General features: G+C 37.6%; 1 protein-coding gene across 3 annotated transcripts in view; it reads left to right on the forward strand.

Moving 5' to 3' along the window:
• The window catches only part of ASB7 (ankyrin repeat and SOCS box containing 7), a 32,467-nt gene that overhangs the window by 5,619 nt on the left and 11,877 nt on the right, over positions 1-14,971 (forward strand). For 2 of the 3 annotated variants that reach the window (XM_076348038.1, XM_076348039.1), the window contains exons 3-5: positions 900-998; positions 4,172-4,432; positions 11,533-12,138. In XM_076348038.1, the coding sequence (XP_076204153.1) occupies positions 4,222-4,432; positions 11,533-12,138 (817 nt within the window). In that variant the 5' untranslated portion in view covers positions 900-998; positions 4,172-4,221. Of the gene's footprint in view, positions 1-899; positions 999-4,171; positions 4,433-11,532; positions 12,143-14,971 lie in introns of all 3 variants that reach the window. The other variant, XM_076348040.1, reaches the window with a different exon arrangement.

Consider the following 14,971-nt stretch of genomic DNA (forward strand, 5'->3'; position numbering starts at 1 on the left):
GCTGTAAGAAATGGTCAAATGTTGAGACTGATCTTGCTAACTGCATATGACAATGAAGGAGGTTAAGGAGGGCTAGTCTGAAGGAGGAAACTGGATAGGGATTGTAACTGGTGTTCAGTAAACTTTGATACTGAAAGGATAGTTGTTATGTATGAAGAAAAGGGTAAAGATTTTTGAGGTGGTGGTGTTGCTTGTGTTGTGAAGGTATCTTTACCCGTTTGTGAAACGCAACGTGTGTTAGCCTGATCCGTCATGTGAGGGAGACACGACTATCTGGTGGTGCTAGCAGTCCAGTTGAAGGACAGAGAAGTCAATGCCCTGTGTTGTCAGGTTTTGTCCTTTAGATAGGGAAGCATAGGTGGGATGGAGATTTTAAAAAAAAAAAAAAAAAACCAAACAACAAAAAACCCCAAACCAAACAAAAAACAAACAACAAAAAACTCCCAAACAAACAAACCCACAAAAATGGGTTGGGAGGAACTAAATAGATCCTGAAGGTTTTTCCTGGCATCTGACTCCCACAGGGAGATGTTGAGCAGTCAGGCAGAAATACCTACTGTAACCTTTGCATTCCATTCTTGTTCCATGGCAGGAGCAGATATGCGTAACCCTTAGAGAAGAGTTTAGACCGTTTCCTCAAGGTTTACTCCAGAGAGGAAGTGCATCTCATTTCTCTTGTTTTCCATAAAATATTCTCTGTAGCCTTTTCCTTGTCTGGCAGAAGCAAACTCTCCCCACCCCAACCTGTGGAGGACTGTCTGATAATGAAAGAAAACACACTTCAGGGCCTCCTCTGGCAACTGCATTAAAATGTAGCATTCTAGCACAGGTACAAAGTAAAAGTAAATAAACCTCTCTCACTCTTTGCAACTAATAAGAAATATCATTTTTTTTTTAAGGGATAGCAGGTTGTTTGACACACATGGGCACGCAAGATTATGAATAGTGAAGACAATGAAGAGTGGGACATCCATCGAAGAGTAGCAACCTCTTAGAAGGTAATTCAGGAACACATTGAATTTATCCTGTTGCAAAATCAATTAAGTAGTTGTTGTCCTCCATTTTCATGGCACTATACAATCATTATAACCAGGAATGTATAGGTACATTTTTCCCCCCTCTGCTTCATTTAATTTTTTTACTTGCATGGAGAAAGCCAATATGTAGCAATCCAAATGCATACTGTGTTCTGAATGAGATTGATTACAGTTGCAAAACATTAAATATTAAATGCCAAATGGCTAATGACTTCCAGTAGTCCTCCTTTCCTTCTCCAAAGATTGATGCTGTAAATGGGGATTTGCAAACAGGAATTTTAAATGATCTATGGAGCAGAAGTGAAAAATGTTTTCAAAGCTGGTGTGTACCTAGAACTATCCTGAAACCTTTAATGTTGCAGTTAAGTATTCTTGCAATTTGAATTTCATTGCTTGCCATAGGGGTGAGATAGAAGAGTAGATATGTACAGAAACTGCGCAAGTGATAAAAGGAGCTGCTTATGCCTGGCTGTCTTCTGCTTTGTATGTTTTAGTACTTACGTACTTTAGTACTAGCTAATTTGAATAAGCTCTGCTAGTCACATGCAACATATGGGGCCAGTGCCAACTTTTTCTAATGCTGCATTACAAATATACCCACCAGCTGAGAAGTGTGATATAAAGAGCTTTACTTTTTCTTAACCAACTGTGTTCATAGATAGTTGCAGGGGGGATACTGCTGGCCCCTTAAATGAGAAATCCCATTTTGCTTCATCTGTTTAGTCATCCTAGCTCTTTCTGTAGCATTTTGAGCAACTAGTTCGACCTTAATATTCAGGATCATGTGAGATCTTTACAAGAAGGGACTGTAAAAATGGCGGTAGAAAGTTTGCTTATATTAACTTTTGATCAGATATTCTCAGTTTGAGAGAAAAGTTTTCGTATCTTGTTTTTGTACACATACAGAAAGTAGGGCTAAAGGGGCACACTGATTTTTTTTTTTTAAGGATCTCCCCCTGACTCATACTTATTATCAGTTAGATTCTACTATTGGTTTTCACCTGTAAATCCAAAGAAATATCTTGTTCTTGTAGTTGGAATTTCATTAACACTGCTATTAGTGGTGTGATCCAGAATGAAGTCAAGCTCACTGTCTTATAGGTGAGCACGTTCTGAAGTGCTAATTGGAGTTTAGAAAAGAGCTTAGTAAAAGCTTATTAGAGTCAATAGAAATACTTCCATTGTCATCAGATTAACCAAGTTTGATTTTTGGAATATGCTGCAAAAGCTGAACTATTGAGTTAGCAGTTGCCAGTTTGTAAATCCCCTTTTCTTCCAGTGTCAGATAATGGAGTTCATACTGTAAAACAAAACAAAGCCAGTACGTAAGCCATGTATAACCTATTGAGCTAAAAAGTCTTCTTTCATAACCCTATGCTGAAATAGCGATTGTTGCCGTACCTGGTAAGTTGAAGCATTTATAAATTTCCAAGACAGGCATTTGCTGTATGTAATTTCCATATTTGCAATGTAAGTAGGGTCATTGTAGCTACCTGTTAATTATGAGTTTACATCTCTCCAAGAAGCAGATAAGTAACTTCTTTGCAATGGACACAACTAGGTTATGGTAGAGTGAATAGATAGCTATGCCTTTATCTGGAAAGATGGCAGTGATTGATGATTTCACTTTTCTCTTGTGTGTGTGTGGATATCTAGACCACAGGAAAACAAGTGCCTGGTGGGATATGGGGAGTTGATTTCAGTGTCTTTTGAATGACCTGTGAATCATGAGGGTCTGGAAATCCTTATGATATTTACGTAAAAGAAGGTTTAGGTGATGATGTGGGTTGACATCCCAATAAAACAAGGTTGATGTAAATTTTAAGTTTTGCTTAAAATTAGTTTTCATCTTTAGAACTTTTCCTTGTACTTTAATCTTGATTAACTTTACAGGAGTTTAAACACATTTTTCATTCTCTTTTTTTAATCTTCTAGTTCTGTGTTAATATCCATTGCAACAGTTTTTGAATATTTTCTGAGACTCCTATTGCTCAGCATTACCTTTCTAATACCCTGCTTATATTCTCTTTCTTCTGATACTCCTTTCCATTCTAGGAATACCTGTTAATGGGATATGATACAGAATGTATGTGAAAATGTAAACACTTAACAGACTTTGTGTACTGTGGAAGAATCCATAAATACCTGTATGTTTTTCTTGTCCCCAGCTGGGTAGCAAGTAGAACTGCAGATGAGTACTTTTCAAAGAGAGCATGGAATATAGTACTTCTTTCTTTCCCAATGTATGCCTGTATCTAGGCTTTTTTACAGTGGCTATTTTAGATAGCCTTTTGGCCCAGCTCTCATATGGTGTACCAAGGTAATTATAAATTGGATTGTTCTGGTATATGTTCTCGTAGTGTTTGACAGGGCTATATTAACTGCACTTATGTGTTTTCAGGTCTCATATTATCATCTTTGTGTTTGATTTTTGGAATATAGAGGTTCTTTGCAGTCCTTATATACTAATAAGGAAGTCCACAAGCCAAAATACAGACAGTAGACTCTAATTGGAAAAAAAAAAGGAAGGGAGAAAGAGGGGGAAAAAAGGAAATTAAAGTTTTCAGTTTGAACATTAACGTTACTAATATTCACGTGCAGTAGGTCACAGGAAAAGATTATATTAGTAAGATGAAACTTTTCACTGAAGCTTAGAGGTGATAGATTTCTAGAAAAAAAATAAGGAATATCATAGTTCAGTTGCTCTAGCAATGCAGTGCTGTTTCATGCAACAATTTGGATCATCAATTTAACCAGTATCTCTGGAGTTAGTGATATTAATTAGCCATGCTGTGATTTTTAAATGAATGTTGGGTTCTGGAGATTTTTCACTTTGCTTATTGCTCAGGTGCTTTAATTGTGGACTGTTGTTTGATGCTGTCATTTCCTAAGAAAATGTTTACTATTTGTAATGTGTAAGTGTCCTTTTCTTTTGCAATTCAGTGATGTGAACCATGTGCTATGATTTTGCTAGCAACAGTGAGATTGTTTGATTTTTATCCTATGTATAAGATGACTTTGCTCTGCATATACAGAGTAAATCTTAGCATTGCTTTTCATTAGTACTGACTTTTTTCTAGATATCTCTTTCCTGGTCCCAATTCTAATTTATTCATGCTTTACATTGATTCAAGGTGACTAGTGTGACCTCATGACACTTCTGTAAAAGCCAGATTCAGCTAGGATGTTACACCATCACTGTCGGAGAAACCCTGAACTACAGGAAGAGTTGCAGATTCAGGCTGCAGTTGCTGCTGGCGATGTTCACACCGTGCGCAAGATGCTGGAGCAAGGCTATTCTCCAAATGGTCGAGATGCCAATGGCTGGACCTTGCTTCATTTCTCTGCAGCAAGAGGGAAAGAGAGATGTGTCCGTGTTTTTCTTGAACATGGAGGTGAGTTGCCTAGAGAGAAAAATCTTGATATCCATCTCACAGCTTTCTGTCCCAATTTCCATTGTAGGGCTTTCCAGCACTGGTTAGGTATCAGACTACTTCTGATTTTTTTTTTTTTCTTCTTTCTTTGGAGTAGTACTTCATCTCTGTTTACTTCTGATGCATACTCTGTGAATGAGGTAATACATTAGCTTTATATCTTAATACCTTCTTTTTTTTTTCTCCTCAGAATTGCTTAGGAATTATTAAAAGAATGAATAAGCATTATGAAAATAGGGCAGAAGGACTCATTGTAAGATTAAATGTACTCATAACACTCACTGTAGGCTTTTCTTCTCTGTTAGGGGGTATTATTAGAGGAAGGCAGCTCCTTGAATTGAAATCCTAGGGAAGTTTGTTTCATAATTCTCAAGCAAGTTAACAAGTCACATTAAAGACTAAATTTCCATATAGGCTTTAACAGAGTCGGCTAGACTTTATGAAAACTGTACTCTTTGTGCAAGGGCTTTAGTGTCAGCTAGTCCAGTTGAGTTTACACCTCTCCTGCATCCATCCATAGTGAAGCTTTATTTCAAGAACTGATTGAGTTTTGTTGGTTTAAGTGATATACTCACTTGGGTGATGATGATTACCCCTCAGATGGTACAGTTAGAATTTCTTTGTGCTATATCTTATTTCAAGGCCACCTAAAGTTTTAGAAATGGATAGTCTTAATCTTTTAATGTGGTACTGGAGAAGAAAAACAAAAATCAGTAGATGTTCTCCACGTTCTGATTAGTGCTCTTAAAGAACAGCATCCTCTATTCTAGCGCTGTTCTTATCAAATGAATTATGAACTAAGATGTTTTCAGTCCCAAGGAGACTGAAATTATCTTTTTGATGCTTTACGTATCTGAGGCTATATGGGCACTTTATGTGTCGCAGTATTTGTCAGATGTATGGATCACCCTTAAAATTGAATGGCATTAATAGGCTGTGGTATTTGCACAATTAGTGGTATGTTCCTTAAGAGCAGTAGTGAAATACAGCCTGAAGAACTGGACCCTGTTGATATACCTATTACAGATTCTAACCATATAATATTGGCAAACCCTCGTGTCCTTATTGGAAGGGGGGAAAAAGCTACTAAATTGCACTAATAAATAACTTTAAATTCTACTTTTTAAATGTAATATATGTGGATAATCTCAGGCCTTCAGTTTAATAATTGAAATTTTTTACGCTGAAAGTCTCGAAATATGTTGGTTTTAGCTCTGTAAACTTGAAGATGATCTTAAAAAAAAAAAAACAAAAAACAAAAAAAACCCCACAAACCTTATGTATTCCGATGTATTTTCATTGTATAGGTTTTGATATTAAATAGCTGCTGATGCAGTGTTTTGTTTTTATTTTTGTTGTTACTCTTTCCTATACGAAGTACCAGCTTAATGTGATGCCTCATGAAAACTGCCTGTAATGAAACACCCTTGTTCTGGAAGCGGTATAGCGTTTAATCACCAGGGCTAGAAAGTTGAGTAACAAATAGTGTGAGGGTTAGTCATCTACGGCAGCTTTCCTGTAGCTGAGCCTCGCTTCAGAAAACTGGCACTGTTTTGTGCCTTGCCTTGTTTTTCCCTTTAAACAGAGGCATAAAAGATAATGAGTATTTAAAACATAGTAATGTCACAAATGAGCTATTAAGCAGTGAATGAGCTGACTCTTAAAAGCCGAGTTAATCATGCCTGCCTCATTAGTGAGGGGTTTGTGTCTACCTTTCTTCACACAGTCTCCACCTTTCTCCCTCTCAAGAAGTGGATTATTTTGATATTGGCACTTAATCCCTGTGGACCAAAATGATACTGGGGTGAAGGAACAAGTCATTTTCTGGTGTGAATCTTGTGATAAACAGAGTATTGAACTGACTATATGTGTTAGTAATAAAGAAGACAGCAAGAGGGAGTGGATGGAGTTCTGGAGGAGAGGGGGAACTGAGATTTTTATTGGGGAGGAAGGGGAAACTGGTGATAGTTGTGGCTGCCTAGAGGGATGATGAAGCTTAGCAGAGCTGGAAATATTTTCATAGTGCAGGAATGGGAAAACCACACTGGGCTGTTGCTGAGGGTAGAGTTGCTGTGCCTCAGATCTGAGATGCTGGAAGACTACTGACGTAGTCTTGTGTGGTAGCAGGATGGAGATGGAGTTTGGGTTATAAAGGCTGAGAAGGAATCTGGTCACTGACCTGGAAATAAAAGGTAGCTTCTTATGGGAGTCATGACCTGGCCGCCTCCTGCTTTTGTTTTTTTTCTTCTCTTCCATCATTGCTCACCAGCAAAGAAAAGAGCCAGAGGACAGCATTGTGCGTGCAGATTGGCTGATTTGAGTGGAGGTGGTGGAACAGGAGGAAGCTTTTTATTATCTGCTGAGCAAGGAGACACAGATAGATGGGGAAAATGCATAAAAAACCAGTCCAGACTAAAGGATGAAGCCAGCAGAAATACCAACTAGATACAGAGGTAATAGGTCAGATAATAAATATTCTTTAGCAAGTGATGAAATGCAGAAAGTTGATCGGAACCATGGAGAAACTTTAGTTCTCATAAAAAATAGTGAATTTTACTTTCTTGGCGTATTTGTCTCATTTTAATAAAGTGAAGATTCTATGAAGCCAGCTCTTTCCATCCATAGAAACAATCTAGAGTCACAAAGCTCAACAGGAGAGCAACACAAAAGTAGGGAGTATAGTTTTCAGTAATCTTGGCTTGTTACGCAAAAATACTTTTTTCCCCTTTAGTGTACTTTTTTTTTATTTTCAAAATAACATATTGAGACAGACAATCCAGCGCTGGACAAGAACTATGTTTTATTAATCCCCAACCACCACTGTTAACGTTACAACGAGCTAAAGTCTTGAAAGTGTGTAATTGTTAGCTGTCCCTTGACGATATCTTCTCAATACTAATTAAGCAGGACAGTTTCTGGTTACTCGTATTAAAGTGAAGAAATGATTCACTAAAGCTCCTAGAAATTGAAGAGTAACAGAAAGAAGTAGCCAAACAGATGTATTTATTTATTTTTAGTCTTGGCTGCAAGGTATCTAAATTTTAGTAAGGTCACACAGAATCTGGGAGAAACTAGAGAATGGCAAATGTTCATGCCCCTAAACCAGCTCATAAAGTGTTTCTGTGTCTGAACAGTAATGCTTTCCTGGAGGTCTTTTGTATCAATGTTGTCCTAGAAAATTCAAAACAGAAGCTATATGTAGCCATGTCTCTAAACCTTGCGGTCAGAATTAAGCCCTAGTTGGGGGAAGTATGCTTGAAATAAAGGAAGTACTTTATGAAACCAGAAGCATTGCTTTCTTGGCTTCCCAAATTAGACTGCGATAGAGTGATCTAATGAAAGTGTCAAGAAAGAAGGGAAATTGTCCCACCGAGCAGTAAATTGAAACTCTAAAATATTAGACTCTTGTTTAGGAATCTATATAGCCTCTAGATTACAGTATTAGAAAAGAATTTCATTAACAGTAGGGTTTAAATGACTAGTTTAGGTGCCCAACTTTAACATGAAATAAAATAATCTGAATATCATTCAGTGTTGCAAATTTTCAATCTCAAGTGAGCTTGATTGCGGTAATTTGGTACCCTTGATAAGCAGTTCAAGGTTTATACCATTGTATTATGCCTTATATTTAAGAACATTACAAGTGACCAAATGCAGCTGTTCATGTTTCTAGATTCTGCTCTCCCCAAATTAATGGGAAGCTTGAAAAGAAATAATTGTTTGACAATCAGGATGGAGGCAAGATAAAGAAATGCTGGCAAGTGCTGGCTTCCTCCCTTCCTAGTTAAATACGCTTGTACCAGGTACTTTTTTTTTACCTCTCTGCAGATTCTGAAAGGTAAGCTGAGAATCATTCCCAATTAATTTCTACCTTGCTTGTGTTCCAGGGAGAGAGAGTTACTTTACAGCATGATACCAATACTGAAGCCTTTTGAAAAACAAACAAACAAAAACCCCCACAACAACCCAAGTTTAAGGCAACACAGCTTTGTAGCATTACTTTTACTAACACAGGGACCCAACGGATGGAAATTGTATGCAGCATAATGCAGGTCCAACTTCTGCTGAAAGCCCTTGTGAAGTTCAAGAGTTTTCCAGAAGATGGCAGCAAAACATTGACTGAATAGCAACAGACAATCTTTCGGTCTTGTTAAAATTGTTTACCTAATCAAGGGGGAGGCTGGTACTAGTAGCTCACTAGAAGCCCATAATCTTAATGGGAATTACAATATTTATATCATGAGGTTTTGCTACTGGGTTTACTTTTGGAAGGTTAGTTGTTTGTGTTGCTTGGTTGCCCAACTGAGAGGCTTTTTTCCTATTCTCGTTGAGACAGTTCTCTTATATGACTTTGTAATTTTTTTTAGTTCACTTTAGTGGTCAAAAGCAATGAAATTTTGGAAGGAGGGAAGGCATGGAAAGGTACCTAAAAGGCATCCTTCTTTTTCAAGTAAATTGTTGGATTTGGATTACAACTTGTATAAGAATGCATATACATGCACACACAAAAGTTGGGGCGTATCTAACTGAATTTGGAAATAGCATAGACTAAACTGGCTAGCGGCAGTATCCTGCACCTCAGTTGGGAGGTAGAAATTATTGACTTGCATGTATGGAAGAGAGAACGCACAACGTGAATTTCTTTTTTAATTTTTAAACTTTGTTTTGTGGAAATGGCCCTGGCTGCTGTCTCCTTTCCATTATGTCCATCTTTCTCCCTAATTCTGCCTCTCAGAATGTGTCATCCCTCTGCATCTTAATTCTCATGCTTATGCTACTCACTTTATTTATCACCAGTCAGGAGACGAATAGTCTGAGCAGTGCGAAGAAAGAGACCCTGGGAGCAGCAAACATCACTGGGAAATATTATCTTTGTCTTTAATGACTTTGTGGGTTGTACTGATTCTTTGCTGTATTTTGGACATCATCATAGTGCAGGTTAAGAACCACCTATTCAGTCACTGACTTCATTTTCCTGCCAGCCTGAGGATGCTTCGGCAATTACTTTAACTCAGGTTAGTGTAACTTTACAGGGCACTGAAACTTCTGCTTTTCACAGAAGACTAGGAAGGCTGTCACTTTTAAGGGACTAAACTTTCCTTAATCTTTCCCTCGTTATTTCTAGGTTCCTATTCTGTACACTAGAGGCAGTTCTCACGTTTTAATTCTCTGTGTAGTCAGGCTGCATTAGTTTGTGCATTGGATTTTTTTTGTTTGTTTGTTTTCCTCCCCTCAGTCTAAATTTAAAAAAAAACTTTAAAGTTGCTGGATCACCTTTGCAGCTGTATTCTGTTACTCTTTCTTGCCAGTCCTTTTATTTTGGTATGATGTCTATCTGTGTGTGTTATTTGGACGTGGTCACAGTAGGTCCATATTGGGAAGCTTATTCCTGTTGTTTTGTGTCAGCACCTTTGTGTGTTCGGATGTGTTCAGACTAAACTAGCTTGCAATTTATATTGTATTGTGAACTTAACTTACAGCAGGTCTGAATTTTGAGATGCAAATTGGTGTCTCCCACCCTCTTCCCGTCTCCTGTTTGAGTGTGATGGCAACCGAGCAGAAAATTCTGCCTTCTCTATGTGGTACAGGAGAGCAAGTGCTTCTCTTGAGCAATGTGTGTGAGCACTGGGTGTTCATAGCCTTCGGCCAAGTTTGTTTTAAACCTGTGCAGTCACAATATCCTTTTTTTTTACTTTTTTTCTTTTTTCTTTTTTTCCTCTGGCCTTTTTCCTCTTTTTTCTTTTGGCCTTTTCGCCTTTTTCCTTTTCCTCTAGACCACTGCTACTTTCCTTCTAAACACAGTATGTATAGATGAGGAAATTGCAAAGAATTCAATGTGCCAGGATGCAAGACAAGGCTGTCAAGGTTATGGAAGGTGGACGGACACCCTTACGCTTGTCTGCACTTAGAGGTGATGTGCTTTGTGCACAAATGTATGATAACAGAGCAGACAACAACACAAGCAACTGTGAAGGACAGACCCCAGCAGTTGTTTCAATAGATACACAGGAGTATTGAAAATGTGTCAGCTTAAGGCTAGTGTCTTCTGCAGATAGTATCTCTCTTTACCAGCTAGGAGACTTAGGTTAGGAAAGTGCATCAAACTTCCAAACTGTAGTTTGTACCTTTTAGTGTCCGACAGGCAGCTTCTATGGATGATGGAAGGAAAAATCTCACAGCCTGACTTGTTCTCTAGCTGAGAAATGGTAATGAGGCAGGCGCCTTTCCTTCGGTAATTAATTTGGTACATGGGAATAGTCACTTGCTTTAGAAGTCTGAGGAAATTAAATTAATTAAATTGATTTGATTATTTTAATTTTTAAATTCATAAACCAGACTGAGTTTTCATGCTATGTTGGGGGGGGAATAATCTGTGTAATCACTTGTATTCTGCACTGAAATTTTTCCTGACTCCTTCCGTAAGTGGATGCTTACATTCTTGTAAAATCTTAAATTTTTGTAAAACTATAAATTCAGAACAGATTCATCATCTATAAAACCAGACTTTATCAAGATAATCTAAAATAACATATATCCTACATGCTTTGGAAATCCTGCAGACCACAGAGAAACATTTTACCTAATACAGTATTACACCCTAAGAACAATACAATCCTGCCAGACCACAAAACATCCGCAATTTGGGACAGCAGATGTTTCTACACATGCTTCTTTTTAAGACCAAGAAGCAACACAAGGGAAAATAAAAAAGTTGAACATTGAGAAAGAAATGTAATATTGTAGAGCTGGAGGAAAACTGGATGGACAGAGAGATTAGAGTAATTAGCCTAAGAGTGCTAGGAAGATGTGGAAAACTATTTGTCAAATGGAAACATATGTGTATGAAAGAAGTCGTCTTTTTTTTGTGTAACTCTTTCTTAAATATAATTAACTTTTTCTTAAAAATAGCATGTTCATGAAAGCAAGAATTAGTTTGAAGTATGAAAAATCCTGTCATGCTATGCCTGAAAAGCCTAACATTCAACCGTTTCATTATTTCTTTGCAGCACTGGATTACTGTAATGCCTTCTAATTACTTTTTAATTTTATTTTAACTTCAGCTGATCCCACAGTTAAGGACTTAATTGGAGGCTTCACTGCTCTGCATTATGCAGCCATGCATGGCCGAGCGAGGATTGCACGCTTGATGTTGGAATCTGAATATAGAAGTGACATTATTAATGCAAAAAGCAACGATGGTTGGACTCCCCTCCATGTAGCAGCCCACTACGGCAGAGACTCATTTGTCAGACTCCTGTTGGAGTTCAAGGCTGAGGTTGATCCACTCAGTGATAAAGGTACTACACCGCTTCAGCTGGCCATTATCCGAGAGAGGTCAAGCTGTGTGAAAATCCTTCTGGATCACAATGCCAACATCGACATTCAAAATGGTTTCCTGTTACGATACGCTGTGATCAAAAGCAATCACTCTTACTGCCGAATGTTCCTTCAGAGAGGGGCGGATACAAACTTGGGTCGCTTGGAAGATGGACAGACACCCTTACACTTGTCTGCTCTTAGAGATGATGTGCTTTGTGCACAAATGTTGTATAATTATGGAGCAGACACTAACACAAGGAACTATGAAGGACAGACCCCACTGGCTGTTTCAATAAGTATTTCTGGAAGTAGCCGACCCTGTCTGGATTTCTTACAAGAAGTGACAAGTATGTATGTAAGAGAAGTTAATCACAGGACACAGTGTCCTCTAAAAGCCTTCTTTGAATTTAGCCCCAGAAAAAAATGCTTCCTCTCTGCCCCTTGATGCTATTTAAATGCACTAGAAAGTTTCTGGGAAGGTGAAGGGATTGTGATACTGGGAATCTCTTACTCGGCAAAGGTGCTAATGTTAAGTATATTTTATTTAAATTAGTTTTGTTTAAATATCTACAGGAAGCATTCATTTTTAAAAAAGTGAACTGTAAAATTTCATTTTATTAATGGCCTTAGCACATAAGATTTTTGGGTTTTGTTTTGTTGTTTGTTTGTTTTCTTTAGTGTCTTTTGCTTTTTTTTTTAATTGCCATGCAAATACTCTGCAGTTGCTGGCTTTTGCACCTGGCACTACGACTGGGGTAGAAAAGAGCTTCTGCTGCTTTGTGTTCTCCCACATTCTCTCCTTCTCTCCCCTACACCAGACAACAAAATGGCATAGTTTACTCGTGCAACTTGAAGGGGTTTCATGTGCTGTGTAGCTTTGATATGATTTTGTTGAAGTATGAAAGAGACTTGAACTCGTCATGACTTCTGATATTTAAAAAAAGTATTAGGCTCCTAATATTCTGGTCACTTTTAATTATCAGTTTTTGGTGTACTAGATCTACTGAAAGTGTTTTCTTCCTCTCTCATTCAACATTGAATGCTATAATAGTGTTTCATAATTATAGTATTGCCTAAAGCATTTAGGAATTGCTGATTAGCAATTAGCAGGAGTTTGCTAATTCAAACATGTTAAGATAGCCTGATAAATTATCATCTAACTAGGATGATCTTTGCACTACAGAGGATGGGGTATTTCTCATATCCTTTTTTCCCCTACAGTTTCTTTTATTTTTTTGGATGTGGTAGTTTTTAATGAGAATTAAGCACTCTATATACTCTGCAAAGAAACTGAAATTTAGTGTGAACTGGGGGTGAATCAGCTGAGATCTGTTGTCAGTAGCTGACACAAATAAGCATTTGGAATTTCATTTTTGTCTTCATGATTTGTGGTGTTATTTTTGCTTCTATCTGAAATCTAAAGAGAATTTTTGGAAAGGTGGAAGTTGATAATAAGAAATACAAGCAACTAATAGATTTTGTTTTAATTCGCCTACCCCTTCTCATTCAAACTCCTTTCTTTCTGGTTTCCTTTTTGGAAGCCTCTCACTATATAGTAGCACTGTCAGGGCTGTTACTAGATTATATAATACCCAGAGTTGCAATTTTTCACAGTCTTAGAAAGTACTGGTAAGCATGAAGGCTTAGACTGCTTAAGTGTTTCCTCAACGTCTAAAGACTAATTCAGAAAGTTGGAAACCGGTACTGCAACTTACTTTTAGGTTGCAGATTCCATACCTTAAGGGTTTAATGTTAAGTGGGAGTTAAATTCTGCTACAAAAAAGTAGCATAAATTTGTGGCCAGTGTAACAGTGTTGGACCTATCCCAGTTTTGTGCTGATGGAGGGAGAACTGGGAAAGCAGGGAGGACTAGTGCTGACAAAAACACTTCAACTTTGTGCTTCTTAGGAAAATTATTATGAATATATGTTTACAAACAGCTATAAACAGACTCTGCTGCCCTTGTTATAAATATCCAAACACTGTCGTGTCTTCCACAGTTTTCATGAATAATCACTTTAATAAGATGGTGTAGGAGAGATGAAACGGATGAAGAGCGAGCTGGGACTTTGGTAGTGGAGTTTCCAGTTAGATCAGACTGTGTACAGGGAATTGTTGAGATCTCGCACTGTAGCACTTCGGGGAAGAATCTTGTTTCTGAGTCTATTGCAATATGTATTTACTAGAAGAAAAATTTGCAAAATTTTTAGAGACTTCTTCTAGTGGGAGTCTTCCTGAAATTCTCTCTTGCGGTTGGTAACAGTGCCTTGGTTGTAGGGCTTAACAGGAATTTCTAGTTTGTTTATTTGAACATTATACTAAATGCTTAATATAGAAATCTATAGCTGTAAGTTTTATATGTGCATCCGAAGATTTGAAGAGTATGTTTGATAGTAAAACAGGAATTAGTTTTTACTTTTGCAGTAGATTAAAATTTTTAAGCTTAAAGATTAATATATGTGAATTATGAATGTTATCAAACCGATCTGTGTCTTCAAGTGAAAGCGGTTGCATGCTTCATATAAATGGGATGCTCTTTAGCAGTCTACATGTAAGATGTAAGTAGCTTTTTTTTTTAATACTCAGAAAACATATTTGTACAGTTTCAGTTCCTCAGAAAACATCGTATGTGAATTTGTTTTGGTAGGTATTGTAATCGGTAATAATCGCAGCCTTTAGCCCGGGTCCCTGGTTTTGAATAACAGGCACGAAACCAAGCTCTCAGAAATACTCAGTATTGGCCAAGAAGATATTGGATTTTGGGTTTTGACCCTGAAGGTCTGATATTCTTCCTGGTTACAGGTAGGGATTCCTTTGCTCCTAGAATAACTCCAAGAGGAAGGAAGTTATTCTGTAGTTGTGTCTCAGTATTTAAGCACGAAGCAGGCAGTTAGGAACAACAAAGTGTTTCATCATGTGGCTGCCATTGACTTGGTGTTTAGATGGTCACTCACGTCTTCCCCCCATCCCCCCTCTTTTTGGCAATACAAAAATGAGTAAAGTCTCCCTGTGAAAAAACAACATTGAAGATGAAAATTACTCAATGATTTTATTAAACACCTTCCTTTTCCTTATCTGTATTACACTCCGAAAAACTTTTATTGGCAACCACCATAGCACCTGAGATCATCTGATAAAGAGTTGTTTTGGAGCACTTCAAGTATAATGCTTCAGTTTTAT

The sequence above is a fragment of the Aptenodytes patagonicus genome, chromosome 10, assembly GCF_965638725.1.
Source record: "Aptenodytes patagonicus chromosome 10, bAptPat1.pri.cur, whole genome shotgun sequence".
Lineage (NCBI taxonomy): Eukaryota > Metazoa > Chordata > Aves > Sphenisciformes > Spheniscidae > Aptenodytes > Aptenodytes patagonicus.